General features: G+C 54.7%; 1 protein-coding gene across 4 annotated transcripts in view; it reads left to right on the top strand.

Moving 5' to 3' along the window:
• The first annotated feature begins 2,840 nt into the window (after window positions 1-2,840).
• Window positions 2,841-23,343, top strand: part of RALB (RAS like proto-oncogene B) — a 54,150-nt gene continuing 33,647 nt past the window's right edge. The window contains exon 1 of one of the 4 annotated variants that reach the window (XM_032636768.1): window positions 2,841-2,862. Coding sequence is in view for 1 of the 4 variants with exons in the window: in XM_032636765.1 (XP_032492656.1) it covers window positions 16,175-16,236 (62 nt within the window). In the remaining 3 variants the exon portion in view is untranslated. Of the gene's footprint in view, window positions 2,863-16,133; window positions 16,282-16,853; window positions 16,994-23,343 lie in introns of those variants that run through there. The other 3 variants (XM_032636765.1, XM_032636766.1, XM_032636767.1) reach the window with 3 other exon arrangements.

Here is a 23,343-nt window from a genome sequence, read left to right as displayed (position 1 = left end):
TTTAAGGAATCATTTCCTAAATAATCAATTTCTCACCATTAAAAAAAGTATGTTTTGACCTCGGGCGAATACAGAGGGCGGTGGATGAGAACCTCTTTTCTGACATCATAATACAGGCAGTGCTGGGAGGGGTCCTTGCCCCTCCCCCAGGGCCCCGGGTACTGGGAGACCTGCTCACCCATCGCAGTCACGGCTGCCCGGAGCAGCGAGCTGGGTGAGGTTAGTGGCCGGGCTGGCGGGGAGAGCTGGTTTTTCCCCTTTTCCTGTGAGCTTGGCCGGGACGTGAAATTCCCGTATCTGTCCTGGGTAGCGCAGATCCAAAGAGCAGACTTTGCCGGCTTCCCGTGAGCGAGGTTCTGCAGCGGCAGCTGCATCGTCCCCATCTTCCGGTGGAGAAGTCTGGATGGAATCACCCCTTCGTTTCCACCTGAACACGGGGACCAGAGGAGGTGGGGCGGGGAGAACAGGGCCTCAGACCCGGGCTGGGTCTGGCTTCTCAGCACACGGAGCAGGCCTTGGCATCAAGCTGCATTTCCTCCTCCCGAAAAGCAAACACCCTCAGCAGAGCTGGCGAAGGGCATGGTTTGGGGCCCTGCTTCTTCCAGCTCCTTCGTCCGCTGTTGTGGGTCCCTGTGCTTATCCTGCCACCGCTCCTGTCTGCTGGCCGGGCTGCTTCCCGGCCTAGTGCCCTTGGGGCAGCTTCTCTTTGTGGGGTAGCGCTGTGAGCCTAAGGCTGGGTTTTCTGTGGGGCGGCCCTGGTCCGGATCCCCGCTTTGCTGCTCACTGGCTGCAAGACCTCAGGCACACAGCTCGGTCATCGCACCTCTGTTCTCTTTACTGTTAGATGGGACGATGCTAGGACCCAGGAGGGCAGCTGTGGGACTGGCAGAGGGCAGGCTTCGGAAGCGCTGGGCCAGTCCTGGCGTGTGGGAAGCCATGCCAAGGATTGTCGGCCACCCTTCTGTTTAGAAAGCAGTCGTGCCGCCTTCAACCTCCATCCACGGATTCCCTTGGACAGAGTCCGGGGCGTGCTGGCTGCCAGCTGCAATGCTTCCACTCCAGTATGATCCCTTTCTCTCTTGTGGAAAGAGGTCTTGTAGAAGCCGTGTGCTGACCTCTGTCAAGGTCAGCATTTTGTATGCAGCTTTGGAGAAGGGAGTGGGATTTTATTGCCTCTTTGGTGGGAAAAATTACGTATTGTTTGGGTCCGTGCTAAACCCTGACGCCCTTGTGCAACGGGGACGATTCTGCAGTGGTGGATCCACGAGGGAGCCGGGCGGCAGGTGGGGGGGGCGGTGTGGGTGTGTGTGTGTGTGTGTGTGTGTGCTCACGCGCGGGGTTATCTTTTGTCCTCAGAGCCAGGACCCCGTCTCTAGGTGGCATTGGAGAGGGTGGGGGGCCGGGGCGCCCATGTCCCCACCCCTAAGGCTGGATTCAAGCTTTTGTTTTTTTTAATTTATTTTATTGAAGTGTAGTTGATTTACAGTGTCGTGTTAATTTTTGCTACACAGCAAAGTGATTCAGTTACACATATATATACATTTTTTTCATGTTCTTTTCCATGATGGTTTATCACAGGATATCGAATAAAGTTCCCTGTGCTCTGCAGGAGCCCCTTGTTGTTCATCCATCCTACAGATGACAATTTGCACCTGCTGACCCCAAACTCCCACTCCCTCCCTCACCCGCCCCCGACCCTCAGCAACCACAAGTCTGTGCTCTGTGTCTGTGAGTCTGTTTCATAGATAAGTTCATTTGTGTCATATTTTAGGTTCCACATATAAGTGATATCATATGGTATTTGTCTTTGTCTGACTTACTTCACGTAGTATGAGAATCTCTAGGTCCATCCATGTTGCTGCAAATGGCATTATTTCATTCTTTTTCATGGCTGGTAGTATTCTCAAGCTTTTGTTTTGTCTGAACCCCTCCTTTGGACGCAGCTGGATTCCTCTCTTAAGTAAATCATAGTGAACACTTGCGTGGCCTGTATGCTGAGCCGGGACAGCTGCAGGCTGGGGAGTAGGTAGGATCGTTGTCTGCATCCAGACCCTCGGGGGTCCCGAGGCTCAGAGCGGACAGGACTTGCTCAGCTCAGACGCTGGGGCAGCAGGGCCGGTGGGCACAGGTGGGCCAGCTCCAGGGTCTCGGCGCACAGCCTCCTTCCACCCAGTGAGGAGAAAGTACCGTTTGCTGAGCGCCTACTGTGTTCCAAGCGTGATGTAGGAAAACGTTACTAAAATCCCTGATGCATTCCTTCCTCCCAGGAGGAGGGAAGGGTGGGCAGCAGGCGGCTCTGCCCCCCTGGGCCTGACTCTGCCAGCCTGGAGCTGATGGCACGAGGCACTGTCGGGGCCGGCGGGGCCATCGCAGGAGCAGAGCAGAGCCGCGGGCAGCCTCGGCTCTTCCTGCAGGCAGACAACCCGGAACACAGCTGTGGGGCTGGCGGAGTGTCCGCCCGTCCCACAGAGCCTCCTTGAGCGCGGGCGCGGAAGCTGTCAGCCCGGCCCCCAGGGCTGCTCGCCCAGGCTCATCACACAGGTGGGCACAGCCCAGGTGCCTGACGGTTCCGGCTTCAGGGTCACAGCCTCGCCATCGGAGCCGTCATGGGACACCCAGGAGCTCTGACTCGGCACTCTGGGTTGCAGAATCCAACAAGCAGTTAGTGTGGGCTGGTGGGGAAATCCGTCTGCCGGTGGTTTGGGCAAACCTCCGATCTCTTGTGAGACAGAAGGTGCAGGGTGTGCGCTGGGGCTGCCGCCACCAAGGGGGACCGGGACCCGTTCCCCCGCCGCCGTGCCCGCCTGCCGAGTGCGGTGGGTGAAGCCGGGCCGGGGCTCTCCCGGCAGCTGTGCCTCCTCGGTAAGTTCCCCCAGTCCCGCTTTTCTCGCGCCCCGAGCGACAGCGCCCTGCACCCCCAGGCAGTTCCTTGGCTGCCGCATCACGTGGTCAAGGTGAGGGCCTAGGTGCCACCCGCCAGACACAGAGCCAGGAGCCTGGGAGGGCCCTGCGGGGCGGAGGCGGGGTGCCCTTGCTGCCCGGCCTCCTTGAGGCCTCAGGGCCTGGGGCTGCCCTCTGAAGGCTCTGGGACAAGCACAGGGAGCCTGACTTGTGGGGTCCCAGATCGTAGCGGGGGCCTCTGTGTCAGGAGCTCGTTACCTGTGGGTGGGTTGGCACCCTTCCTCGCTTGCCGGGCAGACGGTCCCTGCTTCCCCGTCACCCTCCGCGTGCTCCGCGGCTGAGGGGCAGGGCTGCGGGGCTTCCGGGCATCGGCAGGCGTGGGGTGTGCGGCGAGCTTGCGAGGGCCGGAGCTGGGGGCAGCTCGTGGGTGTGACCTCGGGGGGGGGTCAGTGGTGAGCGGTCCCGAAGCGAGTTCTGAGTTCCCGGTGCAGGAGTTGGAGCTGGGCGGCTGGGATGAAAACCAGGGATCCTAGCCGAGCCCACCCGGGGCTGGAGGCTCGAGCACCATGGCCTTGGCTCTTTCCCCCGTTTGAAAGCAAGAGTGTTTCAAGGAGGCAAAAACTGCAGAAACAGGTACGAAGTTTCTTATTAGAGACACAGCACAGCCTATGGGAGAGCACCACGCAGAGAAGCAGTTTATTAATTTAAGACAGAAGCAGGGCGGAAATACACACCCAGAGAGAAAGGTGTGGGCGTCCTCTCTGCTGAGGGGCTCAGCAAGGAGGCGATTTAAGTCCCTTCTATAGGACAGGCCTTCTGGCCTTTGTTTACCTTTGGCCAGTTATCTCCTTTCTTTTCTCACACCTGACTGGTCCCAGGACCCTCCCCACACGCGTGCGTGACTTTTTGCTGCGAGGGATCCCGGTGCAGAGGCCTGTGGGTGCGTGTCCACGCTTATTATGGGGTGGGGCCCCTCCCTCTCGACCCCCAAGGGGCCTTCGTACGCGAGTGCAGGCAGCACGTCTTCCTTGACCGCAGGAGAGGGCGCCTCATCTCTGTACTTAAGCAGAGCTCGGCTTCTGCCACCAGCTTTGTCCTTGGAGCTTGTGGGTGAGACCCGAGCCTCAGCGTTGCTCCCCGTGACAAAGCCCAGGTGTCCGGCCTAGGGGCCCATCCGTCTCCTTCCTCAGGACCCCAGCCTTCCTTCCCCTGTGCCCTCCCACGTCTTCGGGTTGGACTCCAGTTCTGCGCCGACACCCTGTCTGTCTGTCTGTCTGTCTGCTGGGCGCCGGCTCCTTTCTGGACTCGCTCTTCCGCTCCGTTTCCCTCTGCTCTCACGGCTCCCTTAGCTTCAAGTGAGCAGAGCTTTGAGCACCAGCCACGTGGGGCCGAGGGGAGGGGGCACAGCCGGCCTCGCCTTCCCCGGGCCCCCCTCCCTGTGCCCCACGAGGGCACCTGAATACCAGCACGATGCCTGGCCACTAGCGTGTGGTCGGCATGTCGTTGTGCAATGAATGCTTATCGAGTGCCGGCATCTCCGGGTGTTCAGTGGGCGCCCAATGATGTCACCGCCCCCCCCATAGTTTAGATGTCAGGATTTGAGGGCGGCGGCAGGAGGAGGTGACCGACTCTACCCGTCAGGTTATCTGTCCCCCATCTCAGCGCATTCCAGGAGGTTACATGCTGATGGGTGTGTGGCCCAGGTGACCTGTGGCTCTAAAGGTTCGGGGCGGGAGGGACCACAGGAGACGCCGTGCCTCTGTTCCACATTCTGAAATGTGCTGGCCCCCTTCTGAAATGGTTCACTTGTCTTATCACTGAGCTTGGCAGCCACTGGGGAATTTCTGGAGGGAGGAGGGGGTCCTGGAAGGAAACCGCCCTTGGCCCCGCTGTTTGTGTTTCAAACACAAAGAAAGGGTGGAGTAGAGGTGGAGCTGCGGACAGCCAGCCCCAGGCAGAAAAGGAAGGCTGTTGTCCTTTTAGTCCAGTGCTTTGTTTCCTCTCCAGAGGGTCTGCATGTAGCTGGGATTTTGGCAGCTGGGGACAGGGCTGGGAGGAGGGGGAATTCTGCATGAAATCATGGTCTGCAGGTGGGTGCAGCGAGTGTGACCCACGTTGTCCTGCCGGGCTGCACGGTGCCCCTGGGATTCAGGTGTTAGCCTTCTCACGTGGGAGGAGAAGCTCAGAGAGGTGAGGGGGCTTGCCCAGGGTCACACAGCAGGTGGTGATGGGGCGTCCCCTTTGGTGGGAGAAACAGCAGGATACACACAGGCCTGGGTCATCCCGGGCCTTCCCTCCGTCAGCGCTTCCCACGTCCACATGCCAACCTCGCGGTGGTGCCTGCCGCTGAGTCAGTGAGGGGCGGCTTCCAGGCATCAAGCACGAGTGCTGGGGACTTCGGGAGACGGTGTCCTCACGGTGGGGTTTCCGGCCGCCACCGATGCTGCCTTTGGGTGGGGCAGTGGGAGCCCAGCTCCAGGGGGAGAGGGACGGCCTCTCCTGGGGACGTGGAACAGAAGCAGAGTCAGTGCTGGGAGCTGGCAGGGCAGCCGGTGCCATGGGGCCCTGATCGTGGCAGTCGCAGGGCGGTGCGTCCTGGCGGGGCTCGGCTCTGGCACCAGCAGGGAAGGCCACGGGGGCCGCGCTCACCCGGCGGGGAGAAGCCGCGCCCCTCGCCTGCCCTCTGCCCCCACCCCCAGAGGGCCTATCCTGAGCCTGCCCAAGAGGGTGGACTGAGGTGGCCCCAGCTGTAAATAATCCCCGGGGGCCACAGGCTCAAGGTCCCCTGCAGGGAGAGAAACAGCCCGTTTGCCTCCCAGGGACCCAGAGGACCACGGAAGGAAGCTCAGGACAGAATCACGGCTCTAATACCCACGATTTGCCTGCTGGGAGCGGGGTCCAGAAACAGGGGGAACTGCCACCTCACACCCCTTAGGATGGCTGCTATGAAAAGCAGAAAATAAGTGTGGATGTGGATGTGAAGAGATTGGAACCCTTGCCCGCTGTTGGTGGGAATGTAAAACGGTGCAGCCACTGTGGAAAACATTGTGGAGGGCCCTCAAGAAGTTAAGAATAGAATTACTATATGATTGCAATTCCACTTCCGGGTATACACCCTAAAAATTTGAAAGCAGGATCTCAAAGATATTTGCCTGCCCGTATCCATAGCAGCATTATCCACAATAGCCAAAAGGTGAAAGCACCCCCAAGTGTCCACTGACGGGTGAATGGATGACCAAAATCTTATATGTGTGTATATATGTATATGTATATACATATGACACATGCTATATGGATGAACCTTCAGGACATTAAGTGATGTGAAACAAGCCAGTCACAAAAAGACAGATACTGTATGATTCCATTTATACAAGGCCCCTGGAGTAGTCAGATCCTTAGGGGCAGAAAGCAGAAGGGTGGTTGCCAGGGGTGGGCGGGGAGGGGGCCTGGGGAGTTACTGTTTAATGGGGACAGAGTTTCAGTTTTGCCAGATGAAAAGAGTTCAGAGATGGTTGCACAACCATGTGAACGTGCTTAATGCCACTGAACCGGGCGCTTGAAAATGGTTGAGATGGTGAATTTTATGTTGTGTATTTTACCACAGTTTAAAAAATAATAATAAATGAATTCAAAGCGAAACCAAGTCAAGGAGACGGATGTGAACCAAAGGGCCCGTGCAGGCCAGGTTGGCGTCGCATTATTTAATCCCCAGCATCCTGTGTGAGCTGACTTTCTCCTGCAGGCAAGAGCGCTGAGGCTCATGACCTCCCCGGCGGTCCAGCGGTTGAGACTCCGTGCTTCCACTGCAGGGGGCGCGGGTTCCATCCCTGGTTGGGAGGCTAAGACCCCACATGCCGCACGGCGCGGCCAAAGAAGTAAATGAATAAAAATACTTAGAAAACTGAGGCTCAGAGCCATGACACAGCTTGCCCAAGGGCCCTCGGCCAGGCTGTGGCAGGCCGGGATTTAAGTCATCTTTGTTTTACGGGTGGGAGCTGCTCCACTGTTCATGCTGGGTTGCAGCGTCCGGCACTTGGCCTGCTGGGGCTCCTCACGCCCCCCAGACAGCAGAAGAGAACGTGTACTTGGTGGTGAAAATGTGTGCACAGATCAGAGAGGCCTGAGTCATGGGGAGGCTTCCCAGAGGAGGGGGTGGGACTGGATAAGGCCTGGAGGGGCACTTCCTCCCCCATGCCCCCCCAGGGGTAGGGCTGCCACACACCATCTCATGTGAGCCCCGCTGTCGTTGCTGGGGGGGACACTCGCATGCCTTGGGCGGGGGTGGTCCCTCTGTCTGGGCCGACCACCCTCACCTCCCTTCTGGGCAAGCCCAGCAGCTGGGGCTTTGAAAACGTTGGTGGGTGTGGGCCACTGATATTTGCCCAACCAGAGATCCCTGGGCTTGGGCAGGCTTGTCAGATTTTGCAGATAAAAATACAAGAGGCCCAACTGAATCTGAATTGTGGTCATCAGTGAATAACCTGTAGTATAAATATACCTGCAGTGTTGCAGCTGTAGTCGATGTGGCCACCTTAGTAGTCTCGGCCGTTGTCCACTGAGGGAGGTGGTCTGGGTGTTCCAGGTCAGGGGCCTGCCGGCATTGGTCATCAAGGCCAGGGCCCAGCCTGTCACGGCTCTGCTGAGACATACGCGGTGGCCTTGGGTCAAGCCGCTACCCAGTGTGAGTTGGCCAGGCTGACAGCAGGGTCTCTAATCGCCAGGCGTGAGTAAGATGGGCCGTGTGCTTGACCTGCTCTGCGTGCCACACGGAGCCTGCAGTGGGAGACTGGTGCTGTCAGCACGTTGGGGGCCTGCGCTCCCGACCTGGCACGCCGGTCCCTGCATGTGCCTTCCCCGCCTCCTGCTGTACCGGTGCCTCCAGACGCAGCCCTCTGGCCGCCACGTACCTTCTGCTGTGTGTCGACCACCTCACGTCGGCCTCACCACGCGTCTCCAGTTCAGTGAATGCCACTGCCTTGTCCTACAGCCTCCTAATCCTATCCTTCCAACCATTCTCTCATCCATCCACCCATCCATTCATCCATCCATCCATCCATCCGGCCGCCCACCCATCCATCAGTCCATCCGTCCGTTAATTAACAAGTATTGAGGCTTACTATGGGTCAAACACTGTAGCAGGCACTTTGCATAACATCTCAGCTGTAGGAGGGATTAAAGGAATTAATATTTAAATGTGAGTGGCTGATGACAGCCATCAGATATGAACAAAAGGACCCAGTCTCCCGTGTTTCAGCAATAGGTCATCTGGGGAGAGATTCTCTAGCCCGCCCTTTATTTTATTTTATTTTATTTATTTATTTAGCTGCGCCGGGTCTTAGCCGCGGCATGCGGGATCTAGTTCCCTGACCAGGGATCGAACCCAGGCCCCCTGCATTGGGAGTGCGGAGTCTTAACCGCTGGACCACCGGGGAAGTCCCTGGCCTCATCCTTTAGACGGCAGCCACTCCTCCAGGGAAACTCCTAGAGAGGGCTTAGGCTGTGATGAGGTGGGAGCAGGAACACGGGGTGGGGCAGGAGTCTGAGGGGCCTCGAGAGCAGGGAGCTGTGCTGGCGCTGCCAGAGGCGTGGCCGCCGCCTTGTCGGGTGCCCGTCGGGAGGCGCAGAGCACAGGGCCCGAGAAGCACTCTTCCCTGACAGCTGGTGCCTGGCAGAGACTTGAGACTCTCACGAGACGGAGAAGACCGAGGTCCAGAGAGGGGAGGTGACTTGTCCAAGGTCACACAGCCTTGCAGCCATGGGACTGGGATAAAGAGTGTGGACTCGTCAGGCACACCTGGTTTGAGGCCTGGTCTGCCTCTCAGCCTCACTGACCTACCTGTGAATTGGAAATCACACCTCCCTCTTGGACTGTGCGACATGAGACATGCTGAGAACCCACTGTAAACTGCTCGGCCTGGGACGTGGCGAAGTGCGGCGGGGGGACGGGCTGGACCCCAGTCTCAGCCGAGAGGCTCCTTGTGGGCTCAAACCCACCCCTGCGGCCTCCTGAGTCTGGGCCTCGTCTCCTACCTGTGTGAGGTGTGGGCAGGCCGGCTGGCCCTTGCCATCGTGCTGTGGGGCTGTGCAGCCCCCTGGGGCCCGCCTTGCTTCCTGCGGTTTCCGGGCCTGAGTGTCCTGCGGGATGTGCCACCTGCGAGGGCTGTGGAAGGAGGTCGCCACCCCATCCTTCTGGGGCTTTCCTAGCAGGGACCCGGCCTCCATGGGAACCTGCAGCTTTCCCAGCCCTGGGGGCCATGCTCACCTCATTGCCACTTTAACCTTGTTCCTGTCTACCCAGCTTCTTCTTGGCTGTTGTAAAGAATTAAAACTCATGTTTTAGTGGTCTTGCTGCTGGAGGAGGGAGTAGGGGCTGGGGGGCGGGGCTGACTTTACTGGTGGTAGTTTTCCTTTCCTTCCAAAGCAGGGGCCCCTGGCTTAGGGGTCCCTTATCCCCCACTGGCCACCCCACATTCCTCAGCCCTCTGACCCCTCAGCCTTGCCCTGCTCTCTGGAGCGGACGCAGGGATGAGATGGGCTGTCCATAAAAAAAGAAAAGCACAGTATAAAAAAAGTGCGGCTCACGAAAAGAATCACGGAGCGGGGGAGGGGCAGAGTGACAGTGGCTGAGGGGCGGGGCAACCCAGCCGCTGGAAGGGGGCGGGGCAACCCAGCCGCCGGAGGGGGCGGGGCAGGGGCGGAGGTGCAGCCCAACTCCTCCCCCGGCAGCCGGCAGGCGGTGAATGAGGTCTGGGGCGCCTGGTCCGAGCTGGGAGGCCGCCAGGAATGCTCTGGCTGCCCTAGGCCAAGAGCAGAGCCAGTTCAAGGCCAAGCTCCGGCCGGGCTTGACCTCGGGCTCTCCGCCTTGGTCCTCTGTGCCCAGGGGCCTCGTCTAGAAAGGGAGGAAGCGCAGCAGCCTGGGCTGCGCGCGGGCGGGAGAGAGCAGAGGCCAGTGCCCGCGGCGCACCCAGCTCCTGGGGAGGAACTTTCCCGGCCCCTTCTGGGTTCTCCCGGCTGGCCTAAGAATTAACTAGAGGCAGGGCAGATTCACAGGGGAAGTCGACTGTAATTAGGTACATACAGGGGCTCCCTAAGAACACGGGCCCAGCACAAGTCACGCAGGTGAAGCTTAGGCGCCATCCAGGAGGAGAACGGGTGGGGTTGGCCTTCAAAGGGGACGAAGGCAATTTACAGGCAGATGAAAGAAGCAAATGAGCAAATGTTTGATAAACAGATGTTTGCTGGGCTGTGCAGGGCCATTGGGACACGGAGGTGCTCTGTGATCGCACGGGCCTTGCTAGTTTCCCCCGTCGACCACCCCTCACTCATGTTATTATATTACAGTTTTCTGCAGCGATAGTTCTTCCCGGAACAGGCCCTCCATCTAAATTCTTCAGGCGGTTAGTTAGGGGGAGGGTCGAAGTCTTTTAGGCCTTGATTGTATTTAGCTCAAAATAATGTGCAAGGCGAAGAGACACATTTTGGGGTGGCAAGGTTCACTCCCCTACACAGCCAGCATCCCTTCTTTCCTCATCCCTCCTCCTAGCTCAAGTTTGTGTGTCCCTGCGTCCTCTGTGTCTGTCCGTGTGTCCACCTAGCCGCCTAGAGCTAGGCTCCGTGGGGCTCGTGCATCTGCAGCTCAGGAGCACGTCTGGGCTGGGAGAGAGGATTGTTTTCATGCTGTTAGAGGGGGCTGGCTTCCTGGGAGACCATGGCTAGTGTTTCACGTTGGAGAGAGCTCAGCACAGAATCCAGATACTCGGAGCTCATTTTCGCTCACCCTCGAGGGCTTTGCCGCTGTCACCCTGCGGGACTTTTGCTCTGGTTACCTGGAGGTCAGCACTGGATCTTGGTGGTGGTTACTGTGGAACCACAGAGCATGTGTGTCCCCAGAGTGGGAAGGGGAGAGGATGAGCTGGCACGTGGTGGGTTGAGCCACAACGATGAAGACTTATTACTTAATGGCAAGACAGACTTGCCCTCATTTCTGGGGGACAACTCTTGGTAAGCTATGATGGCAGAAGGATAAGTGCAGCTGATTCAAGAACTCAAACTAGCAAGGAATCATTGTTTTCTAATGTGCGTCCCAAGTGGATCCGCCTCTTTTGGAAGGGGAAAGCTCCTCCACCTAATTACGGGGCTTCTGCAGGGCAACTGCTGGGATGTCGTCTGGTTAGTTCCTGCTGCCTGGCTAGGTCCGTAGAGACCACATAGGAAGGTGGTAACGGTGAGAGAGAAGCCCTTGATAAAACAGTTTTTCAGTGACAGTAACTAAACTGAACACCAAAGGCAAGATTTTGAACACGTTTAGGAATAAGTGAGCACCAGGGGCTTTTGTTGGTAGCTGCCAGCGAAAGGCTGCAAGGAAGGGGAGGCTTGGGGCTGTTCCCCAGGCTTTGGAGGAGGACTCCAAGTGAGAACTCAGGAGTCGGGACCTTTTCCCAGGGACGGATAAGTCACTCCATGCTACTTGTGTGAACTAAAGTTCTCTGGTCCTCCCCTAAATACTTGCCCTGACCTAAGACTTCAGGCTTTAGTTTTGGACGATGCAAATGCCCAGGAAGGAATGGGAACCCACAGAGCTGTCTTTTTTTTTTCTTTTTGGCCGCGCCATGCGGGACCTTAGCTCCCCTACCGGGGATCGAACCCGTGTCTCCTGCATTGGAAGCGCAGTCTTAACCACTGGACCACCAGGGAAGTCCTGCACTGAGCTGTCTTTAGTCATTTATTCCTGTGTATGAATGAGCCTGTGAGACCCGTTCCTGAGAACGTGAAGTGCAGGGCACTGAGGGCTGGGGAAACACAGAGTAGCAAGGAGACTGGATCACTGGAGATGCACTCCATCTAGTCTTGCTGTTTACAGTAGATTCTTCCCGCCGTCAGTAGGTAAGAATGGCTTTTTTCCGTCTATAGATCGGTGGCCCCCCTCTAATCGAGGCGGTCACCAAGTATCAAATGCCCACAGGGATGTCAGAGCTTGTCAGACTCTTTCCAATAATACCATCCAGGGCTGTTCTGGCTGATGTTCTAGGAAATTGGCCAGCTCTCTGCTCCACACCCCGTGGCTCCACAAGCCCCGTTCCGCCTGGCTTTTGAGCACCCGTCTCCCTGGAGTCAGTGCACCTCTGGGGGTCCCGACGTCCAGCCTTGCCTCTGCTTCCTCTGGGATTTGGCAGGAGGACCTTCTGTTCAGTGCTTTTGCTCCCCTCCTTCTGCAAATCTCCCCGAACCTCCTGAGGGCAGGTTTCCCTTCCAGCCTCTGGCCCTGCGGACCCCACTTTGCTTGGACCCCCGGAACAGCCTTCTAAGCCCCATGCCCACACCTGCCCCTTACAGCTCGACCTCTACACGATACGAGAGTGGTCTTTCTAAAACCTAAATCAAAGCCTGTCCGCCTGCAGACTTGAACCTCCTAAGTGGCTTCCTGTCACACTTGGAACACATTCCAATCTCCTCGCCCTAACCTAGGAGCCCCCGCATGATCCAGATCCCACCTCCCTCTGCACCCTCTGGGGTCTCACCCGCCCGCCCCGCCCACGGCTCTCCGTCCACGCCTCCTGGCCGCTGTCTCTGCAGCTTGTTCCTCCGCTCGGAAGGTCCTCTCCTTCCCCTCACTTCCAACCTTTCCTGACACTGATTCCTTTGCGTCCTTCAGGTCCTAGCTTAAATGTCGCCTCCTGAGAAAGACTTTTTAAAAAAAAATTTAAATGGGGGCATAGTTGCTTTACAACGTTGTGTTGGTTTCTGCTGTACAACGAAGTGAATCAGCTATGTGTATACACGTATCCCCTCCCTCCCATCGCCCGCCCAGCCCACCCATCTAGGAGGTCACGGAGCACCGAGCTGAGCGCCCTGTGCTGTACCGCAGGTTCCCGCTAGCTCTCTGTTTTGCACATGGTAGTGTGTATATGAAGAGAGACCTTCTTCTGACCACCCAGCCTGACGTCATCGGGAGTTCTCAGGTTGCTTGTCCATCTACTGGTTCTCTCGTCTGAGTTGTCCACCACTGCATCCCCAGCTTGGCACACGTTAGGGCCCGGCGTCAGTCAGAAGATGCGAAGCTTTGCAGCCGAACAAACAACTCCTGAATCTTAGTGCCTTCAAACCACAAACGTTTGTCTCGCCATGGTCGGCGGACATCTCAGGCCGTCGGGGGCGGGGGTGAGAGGCGCTGTGCTCACTGCAGGTGCTGGGGCTGACGGCGCGGTCACCCTCCCAAACACTCCCAGTGGCCGTGCCACCGAGAAGGGTGTCACACTGACAGTCTCCAGCCCCCAAATGACTACGTGTCCCTTCCGCTTCCAGGTCATTGGGTAGAACTAGTCACATCGCCTCACTCAAGCACAGAGAGCTGGGAAGTTCAGGTCCCGCCAGTGCCCTGGAAAGAGAAGTGGAAATACTTGTCAGACAGCGCTCTGGACTCAGTTGATAGTTTTGAAAGAGGGAACACCTAGAATGCTTCTTCTACAGCTGCAGTGGGTGCGAGTCACCTTACAGGGGCCTGCTGGGGATCTCGTATCCCTGCTGTTCAGGCCCTGGGCTCTGCGGGCAGTCAGGGTTCCCTTAGGAGAAGCTCAGCAGACAGGGGTGGCCCGAGACCAGACAGGAGCAGTCCCAGAGGCTCTGTGGCCGGTCACCTCTCAGGACTCATCCCCCCATGGGACATGCTCCTGGGCTGTGACCTCTGTGAGACAGCCCTTCCAAAAGTGTTCTGATCCTCTCTGCACCCACCACGCTCAGCCGGGGCCTGGCGTGTCTAGGAGCCGAACAGATGTTCCTCCCACGGGAATCCCTCCGAGTCCTGGGAGCTAAAGGAGGTACGGAGGTGGGGGGGGTGGCGCGGGCAATGGGGGGAAGAGAGTAAGGACAGCATTTCTCAGAAAGCCCACTGTATCCATCCTGCATGACATTCTGTTGCTAGTCACAGCAATGGCACTTATGCACCCAGGAAAGGTAAGGAAACCGCCTGTGGCCACTGTGGACCCTAGGGGTGTGGGGACAGGAAACGCTGGTCGTCTCCACAACCCTGATCCTGTCCCCTAAACTGCCCATTTCAGCTGGCTGGGCTGCGGGGAGCCGCTCCACTGTCTCAACGTGCATTTGGTCAAATGACATCATCACAGCAGGTCCTTCCTGCTGGGCTGCACACAGCGCTGGCTGCGTGACAGCGGTGCGCACACCCCAGTCACCACGGGCCTCGGGACGAAATGCTGTCCCCTAGGTGGTTACGATGGGCTTGAGTGCACATCTTGGCCTCTGCTGGCAATCACAGTCAATTGAAGCTAACATTTGTTAAGCGCTCATCAAGTTCCTAGCACTGTATCTACCGAGAGCTCTATAGGTAATTGCATTTAAATCTTCACACCTGCAGGGCACAGGCGCTGCTCCTATGGCATGGCTGGGGAAACTGAGGCCCACAGAGGCTAAGCAACTTCCTAACCAACTTCCTAACCATTGCTAGTTCTGTGAATCTGTGCTTCCTGATTCTAAACTGTGCACTTCATTGTTACTCCACAGGAAAAAGTTTGCACCTGATTCCCCTTCTAGGTTATAGATACTTGAGAGCTTCCTTTTTTAAAAAAAGGTTTTACCTTAAAGTTTATTTTATTGAAGTATAGTTGATTTACAATGTGTTAATTTCTGCTGTACAGCCAGTGATTCAAGTTATACATATATATACATTCTTTTTCATATTCTTTTCCATTGTGGTTTAACAGGATATTGAATATAGTTCCCTGTGCTCTGCAGTAGGACCTTGTTGTGTATCTATTCCCTACACAGTAGTTGTCATCTGCTCATCCCCAACTCCCAGCCCATCCCTCCCCCACGCCCCCCCTTGGCAACCACCAGTCTGTTCTCCACCTGTCTGTGAGTCTGTTTCGTAGGTAAGTTCATTTGTATCGTATTTTAGGTTCCACACATAAGCGGTATCACACGGTGTTTGTCTTTCTCTCTGAGTTACTTCACTTAGTGTGATCATCTCTAGGTCCATAGAGAGCCTCCTTTTTTGAGAAGCCTCCTACCTTCTCTCTTATAGCACCTGGCAGTTTCTGTCATATAATTAGCAGGCAATTAGTACGCCTTTAATGCATACAAGAAGGGTAAAACAGAATACTTAGGATAGTAGGATAGTAGGATTCTAGGATATTCTAGGATATTCTGGTGACATGTTTTTGGTTAAGACCGTTACTTAAGACTAAGTTAAAGCTTCTGTGCTTTTTGATACAGCTCTTGGTAAAGGGCCTGAATCTGTTAGCTGCTTATACATAGCAATGTAATCAAGGCACAAAGCCTCTCATATACCACACGCAGCACCCTGGTGTATAATTATCAACAAGGAAAGGATTAATTACACGGTGCTAGCTGCTGTGGATATCAAATTGAACAAGAGATAGTTTTCATCCCTAGAGATATAGAGGCGGGCATTTAAACAATTGATTGCCATACAGTGTGTGACGGACGTGCCATGAGGTTTGTGTAGGGATCAGTGGGGCCATAAATCCTGCGAAGGCGAAGTGGAATGAGGGTAGGACTCAGCTCTAAGAAGGGGCAGTTAGGAAAATCAACCCAAACCCTATTTGGATCGAAATTACAAGTTCCTGAGCCTTGTGGGTGAAAAACCCGTCGGCCACGAGCTTACCCACTGAACTTCCGACATCAAGGCTACAGCTGGGGTGAGGATTCCGGCCCTTGTACGTGACCTGGGCCAAGTCATTGCGAGGCCCTGGCAACCCCATTACTGCTAATGGGGTGTCATCAGCGTGGGGAGTGGTGGCGGCAGGCGGAGGTCCCGCCTCGGGAGCCCCGGGCCGGCGTCCCGACAGCCGCCTGGAGGCATCGTGATTTGCCTCGGTTTCTCCACATCAGGCCTGCCTTTCCTTTTTGCTTTCCAGGGCTCTGGGCTCGCCCTGACCTAAGCCCACGGCGGGAGCACCCCTGCCCGCCACGCCCAGAGTCCCCAGACCTGCTCGGATTCCTTCACTGCAGCGGTGGTCACGTGCAGCGCGTCAGCCGCCGACAGGAGGAAGTGGAGGCGGGCGGGGCCTGCGTACGGAGCCCGCCCCTCCCGCCCTAGACGGCTTCTCATTGGAGAAGCTTCCTCCTCACCCCGCCCAAGGCTGGGAAACTCCGCTTCGGATTGGCTAGTAGGCTCCCGATGGGCGAGGCCTCCGGGGAACGGGCGGGAGCGGAAGGCAGGGCGCGCTCTCGAGGGGCGGGGTTGCCTAGGCGACGCCGGGCGCGCGCTCGGGGGGTGGGGAAGCGAGCCGGCGGCTCAATGACAAATCGGCGGGGCAGGGCTGGGGTCCGGCCGCCGGAGGAGGCGAAGGAGCGGGCGGGGCAGGTTTAAGGGCGGGGGCCGGTGCGGACGGCCAGGCGGTAAAGGTAAGGGTGTCCGCGCCCCGGCGGGGCCCTGCGGGCGAGGTGGGGCGCGCCCCGGGCCGGGTGGCACCTGGCCCCGGCTCCGCGCAGGGCTGTGGCAGGAGGGCGACCTGGGGGCGGCGGCCCCGCTCGGGCCGGGGGCGGGGGTCCTCCCAGACCCGCTTGGGGCGGAGGAGATGGGGGCGGCGCCCCAGCCACCTCCCGAGTCCGGCGCTCCTTCCCTTGTCCGGCAAGTGGCCTCTGCCGCCACTTCCTGCCTTTCGGGCCTCCAGCCGAGGAGGGTTCACTTCCTCAGGCCCTTAGTCGCCGCTGTGGTCAGGGTGAGGCTGTGAATGTTGCACAAACTTCTTAGCGCCTCAAGAGCTTGGCCGTGGACTCCCGGGGGCCGCTTCGAAAGTTGCGCGGTCTGCTGCGTGTTGGGTTTGCTGCCGTCCTGGTGCTGAGCGCAAAGTTGCCCCCCGCTACGCCCTCCCCACCCCCCCACGCCCAGCTCCCTTACGCGAGGGTCTGGCGCTGGGGCGGCTTTTCCCGGGGCGCGCCTGGACCTGCACGTGCGCCTCGTCTCGCCCCCGTAGGTCTAGGAGGTCGTGCCCGTGGTGGGTTCAGACGCTGGTGCCGAGACAGCTGCGCCCAGGCTGCTCGTGGGAGCAGCGTCCGTTCTGTGCTCGTTTTCGGGTGAATTCTGGAAACGTTGGAACTTTGATGTTGCTTTCAGGTGAGTCTTCCGGAGAGAAGCTCTTGTGTCCCCCGGACTCGTTTAGAATTGCCATTGGGAGAGACTTGGCTGATGGCTCGTTGGAGTTGTCTGTGACTTGGTTTCGTCCCTTGTAGAACAGTGAACTTTCTGCTTTGTCCCGGTTTCCTAACCTCATTCAAAATTTTTTTTTGGTTAGGTTTTGAGGATGGATAGTGGGCACGGATTGTCAGAAGGGCTAGTGTATCTTTCAGACGGGTAAATGACCCATATTTTAAGAAAGCAGCAAGATTCTCGGATGTCACACTTGGAAACAGTTTAAGGCAGTGTTCCGTCCACCTGGAACAATATGATTGGAATGTCGAAGTTCTCAGATACGGAGTGAGCGGGAAAGGTAGGCTTGAATATTGGGAAGGACAGGAGGGCAAGGTGCGAAGACCCACGTTCTGAAACTTTCTTCGTGGTGTGATCTCGAGCACAGCTCTGCACTTCTCTGTCCCGCAGAGTCCACAGCTGTAAAAAGGTGATGGTCATCCTCCTTGTTAGGGTTAAACGAAGTAAGGAACGCTGGCGGCGTCCTTTGTGGCAGTGGGGGTTAGGGTTAGGGGTGGGAATAAGGCCAGGGACACACATCCCTCGTGTGTAGCTTCAGTTGCTACAGCTAGTCTTTCTCCTGCCCCATCTGGGTCTTCCTTCCTTTTCTATTCATGTTATTTCCCATTGGAAACGGTGACTATTCTGACCTGAGATGTCAGCAAGATTTCCCTATGCCCAGGGTTTCGTGTGAAAAAAAGTGGGTGGGATAACTTATTAGATGTCTTTTGGGAATACGGAACTGGACACATAAAGATAGGAAAACAAGAATAGGGCCGCAAATGGGATCTCAGTGGGTCTTGGTAGAAGGTGGAAGAGGTGGAAAAGTTCTGATTTCTTGCCTTAATTCTTCAGGGTTCTTGCCTTGGTGGAAGATGGCTTGAGATTCTGGAAATGTTTAGACCACAGGGTTGAGATAATTCTTTGGGCTGCATCACCCAATCCCACAATAAGTCTTTGCATTCAGTTACTAAATTCTTATCCACCTAGAAACATAATTGGAGCCTCTTTCTGAAAGCTAAATGTGGAGACAGTGTAACGACCTAGAGCAATAGCACTGAGAGATCCTGGCAGCTCTTCTGAGGCTTCCAGTGCAACTTGTCTCAGGGTGATAGCGAGAGTCCCACTTTTCACTGGCTCCAAACCCAGCTCGTCCTTGACTTACTGAAGTTACGTCCTGATAGACCCACCATAGGTTGAAAATATCGTAGGTCAAAGACGCATTTAATACGCTTAACCTGCTGAACCCATTGCTTAGCCTGGCCCACCGTAGACCTGCTCAGAGCACCCCCATTGCCTCCAGTTGGGCAGAATCACCCAAAACAAAGCCTGTCCTATAATAAAGTGTTGAATATCTCATGTAGCTTATTGCATTCTGTACTCAGAGTGGAGAACAGACCGGCTCTGTGGGTATGGAGGGTACGGACTGGTCTTGTATCAGCTGTTCCCCCTTGTGGTCCTGTGGCTGACTGGGGCTGTGGTCCAGCAGCACAGAGAGGAGTTTTGTTTTTTTTTTTCTTTAGTTATTGAAGTATAGTTGGTTTACAATGTCGTGTTAGTTTCAGGTGTACAGCAAAGTGAAACATATATATGTGTGTGCATATATTTTTCAGAACCTTTTCCATTATAGGTTATTACAGGATATTGAGTAGAGTTCCCTGTGCTCTACAGTAGGTCCTTGTTGTTCACCTGTTTTATATAGAGTAGTGCATATACGTTAATCCCAAACTCCCTAATTTACCTCCCCCTGCCTCTCATCCCCACATGCTATCCCCTTTGGTAACCATAAATTTGTTCTCTATGTCTCTGGGTCAGTTTCTGTTTTGTAAATAAGTTCACATTTGTATCATTTTTTTAAAAGACGCCACATATAAGTGGTATCATATGATACTTGTTTTTCTCTCTCTGACTAACTTCACTTAGGATGAGAATCTCTAGGGCTATCCATGTTGCTGCAAATGGCATTATTTCATTCTTTTTTAAGGCTGAGTATATATGGACCACATCTTCTTTATCCATTCATCTGTTGATGGACACTTAGGTTGCTTCTTGGCTACTGGAGTAAATAGTGATGCTATGAACATAGGGGTGCATGTATCTGGTTGAATTACAGTTTTGTCTGGATATATGCCCAGGAGTGGGATTGCAGGATCATATGGCAACTCTATTTTCAGTTTTTTAAGGAACCTCCATACGGTTCTCCATAGTGGCTGCACCAACTTACATTCCCACCAACGGTGTAGGAGGGTTGCCTTTTCTCTGCACCCTCTCCAGCATTTATTATTTGTAGACTTTTTGATGATGGCCATTCTGACCGGTGTGAGTTGGTACCTCATTGTAGCTTTGATTTGCGTTTCTCTAATAATTAGCGATGTCAAGCATCTTGTCACGCGCCTATTGGCCACCTGTACGTCTTCTTTGGAGACGTTGTCTGTTTAGGTCTCTGCCCACACAAGAGGGTATCTTACCGCATATTGCTAGCCCGGGAAAAGATCAAAGTCCAAAATTTGAAGTAGGTTTCTACCGAATGCTTCTCTCTTTTACACCATCATAAAGTTGAAAAATCGTGGGTCACATCCTAAGTTGGGGGCTGCCTGTACAGAACATAGAGCCCGCTGGATGTTCTTCTAAAGTGAAGGAGTGTTGCTGAGGAGTCTGAATGGAAGAGAGCTGACTGAGTACCAGAGAAATGGAGCCCTTCCCTCATCGTGCGGAGGGGGCCGGGGTGGGCAAGGAGGAGGAGGGAACCTGATCCTTACTGAGCATCAGCTATCTGCTGGCACAGACCCCCTGATCTAACCAATACCAGGTAAGTATCTGGCCTTGGAGATTTGACCATGAGCTGTGTCCTCAGTTCTTTTGGTTCCTAGGAATACAAGTACGGGCGTGCACGTGTACATATTGGATGTTCCGAAAAGTAGAGGGGCCAAGCAGACATGAGGGCAGGGCGTGTGAGCTTTTGGGTGGCTGAGAGTGGAAAGAAAGGCAAAGAGAATGTGGATGCGGAGTGTCAAAGAGGGAAGGTACGTGTGGTTCCTATAGCAACTGCAAAATACCAGCCGGGTCTCAATTTCAAGTTTATGTTACTCTAAAAAAAAAAGTAAGTGCTTATCATTTTCCTGAGTGTTCTCTGTCGTGGTTGTAGACCAATCTTTGGGGAGTTTTTGCCTTTTAAAAACTCGAAGTCTAAATGCAGAAACGGGTGCTATCAATAGATAATGGCTAATACATTGTTGTCTTTGTTGCTTTTGTCAGTGCTTAGTGGGCAATTTGTATACAGTATGATTTAGGCCTACCAGATTGGGAATCGACATACAAAATATTGAGTTAGGTCTCATCCAAATTAAAACATTCCAAGCTATGTAATTTTGCTTAGTATACGTCACGAGTTGAAGGAAATAGAGTAGTTTGGTGCTGTGTGGCTGCCTGCCTCAAAAGTTAGTCTGTCTTTTGAGTGAATTTTCTACTGCTGTGTAATAAATTGGCCCAAATTTAGCAGCTTAAGACAACAGACATTTATGATCACATAGTTTCTGAAGTTCAGGATCTGGGAGCAGCTCGGCTGGGCGCTCTGGTTCAGAGTTTCTCCCGAGACGGGGCACGCACACGCCTGTGGCCTGGGGTCCTCAGTGCTCACCACGTGGCTGCTCCGCAGGGCCCTGCACAACCTGGGTGCTCACCTTCTCCCCCGGGGCAAGTGACACGTGTGTGTGTGTGTGTGTGTGTGTGTGTGTGTGTGTGTGTGTGTGTGTGGAGAGAGAGAGAGAGAGCGAGGATGATCACGATGGAGACTGCCGTGCCCTGGTACCTCCTCTTGGAAGCCGTGTACCATCCTTTCTGCCAGCACATGGACCAACCTGGTGCGGTGTGGGAGTGGGCTGCCCTGGGGAAGCCTGATGACCATTGGCATTCTTGGAGGCTAACTACCACAGTTTCCTTTTGAAGGTTTTGTTTCATACGCTTCCTGAAGTTTGTACCACGGGAGATTAAAATGCAGCTGGAGTTTTTACTGTTCTATACTTGAAACGTTGTGTTCTTTCTCTGCTCCTTCATTGTCAGATGCTAGGATTAATTAGCCAAATATGCAGTAGCTTTGGAAATTAGAAATTAAAATCTCGCTAGTCCCTAAACCAAATGGAACAGCTGAGCTTTTTTTTTAACCCTGGGACAAATTGGTAAAAAATTATTGCCAAAATGATCTCCTTGATGAACAGCTTAAAGTCAGTGATTAGTGATGTGTGTATTTTTTTTTTTTTTTTTTTTGCGGTACGCGGGCCTCTCACTGTTGTGGCCTCTCCCGTTGCGGAGCACAGGCTCCGGACGCGCAGGCTCAGCGGCCACGGCTCACGGGCCCAGCCGCTCCGCGGCATGTGGGACCTTCCCGGACCGGGGCACGAACCCGTGTCCCCTGCATCGGCAGGCGGACTCTCAACCACTGCGCCACCAGGGACGCCCTGATCTGTGTATTTTTAAAAAAATAAAACTCACTGGCAAAGTAGCTGAAAAACTCTTGGAGAATGTGGGTGATGGACACAAGGCTGTTTATTAAATGCTTCTTCCTGACTTTAGGTATGTGTGAAACTTTCCACAATAAACATTTTTTTGAAAAGGGGAGAGGGAGAAAAGAGGCATAATCAGAGGAAAAAGTTTTCTAGAGCCCTGATGCTAAGACATGAATAAACTATGGCATTCCGGGAGGAAAAAAAAAAAAAGACCCTCTTCCAATTACTATAAAGCTTTGGACAATATTTCTCTGCTTAGCAATTCTTCATTTCTCTTTTGAAACCCTAATACATTTTAACCATCCACCTGGACAGAAGGGCCTTATTCTTTTAGCTTCTAGATGAAATCTTTCTGGAGTGTCCATACGTGGAGAGAAGAATTCAGGGATCCTGAGCCGGAAGCCTGAGTCAGTGACCTCCAGGTTTCTTTCCGTTTCTAAAAATTCTATGATTCTGGTACTTTCATGCAACAGATATCCTTTGACTCAAGCATATTTATAACAAGAAGCTTCATAAATCATGTTAAATTGTAACTTCAGCAAATGAAGTCTGCTAAAAATCGCTTCTGTTCGTTCCAGCCCAGTTCAAGGCTGTTGGACTCATCAGGAGGCCAGGTGGAAAAGTCAGCACAATTTGCCGTTCCTTTCTTCCTGTTTTTGGCTCTTTTCCCATCCGCTGCCCCAGTTTATGAGCTAGTGTCTTACTTTCCTTTATCCTACCGTTTATCCTTTCCCATTGTCCCCTCCTTCCTCCCGCCAGTCAAAACAGGAAAAGATGGGGGCCCGTCAGCCATTGCGGAGTAGCTGATCCCATCGTCAGGACTGGATTTCAGCCAGCATGGTACCTCTCCTCACCCTTGCATATTAGGCCTTTTTTAAATCTCAAATTGCATATGTTTGTTCAGTAAAGTCTGCCGGTTTTTTAACTTGTAAAGGGTTTCTACACCTGATTCCAAGGTGGGGTGGGTGAGGGCACACCACTGAGAAACCCTCTGCCACCAGCGGGGCGTCCTTCATTTCAACCCAGCCGTGACACTCTCTACCCAGGGGTAGCGCCAGACTCCACAGCTCAAGGGCTCAGTCCCACAGGACTGGTGCCGCTTCAGACACCAGTCGCGGGTCCAGGTCGTCACCTGTGCTTCCAACCAAGTGGCTACAGATCGGAGGTCCCCATGACACCGTGATTGGGTTTCAGGTGCCAGGTCATCACCTGCACTCCTGACCAACTGGCTATAAACCAGAGGTTCTCACCACCCCCTGCTTGGGTTCAGTTAATTTGCGGGAGTGCCTCACGGAACTCAGGAAGCCCATTTACTCATTAGATGACCAGCCTGTTACAAAGAATGTGAGTCAACAGTCAGGTGAAGAGGTGCACAGGGTGAGGTCCCAGTCGCAGGAGCACATGTCCTTGTGGAGTTGGGGCCCCCACCGTGGCACGTGCCACCGTGCGCTCTGGTTCTCCCACCTGGAAACTCTCCTCAGCGCCTTCTTTTCGGTGCTTATGGAGGCGCTGTCACACAAACATGGCTGATTCAATCACTGGCCATTGGTGATTGATTCAACCTCTAGCCCCTCCCTCCTCCCCAGAAATCAGAGGGTGGGGCTGAAAGTTCCAGCCCTCTTTTCAAGGCTGGTTCCCCCAGCGTCCTCAGGTGCTTCCCCAGAGTCCCCTCATCGGCCTAACCCAGTTGTGGTGGGAAGGGGCTTGTTATGAACAAGACAACACTCACATCACCTTTATGGCTCTGAATCGTTTTCAGGAACTGAGGACAAGTGA

This window comes from Phocoena sinus, chromosome 7 (assembly GCF_008692025.1).
Source record: "Phocoena sinus isolate mPhoSin1 chromosome 7, mPhoSin1.pri, whole genome shotgun sequence".
NCBI classification, from domain to species: Eukaryota; Metazoa; Chordata; class Mammalia; order Artiodactyla; family Phocoenidae; genus Phocoena; species Phocoena sinus.
Note: the sequence above shows the minus strand (reverse complement) of the source record. Positions and strands in the feature narration are given on the sequence as shown.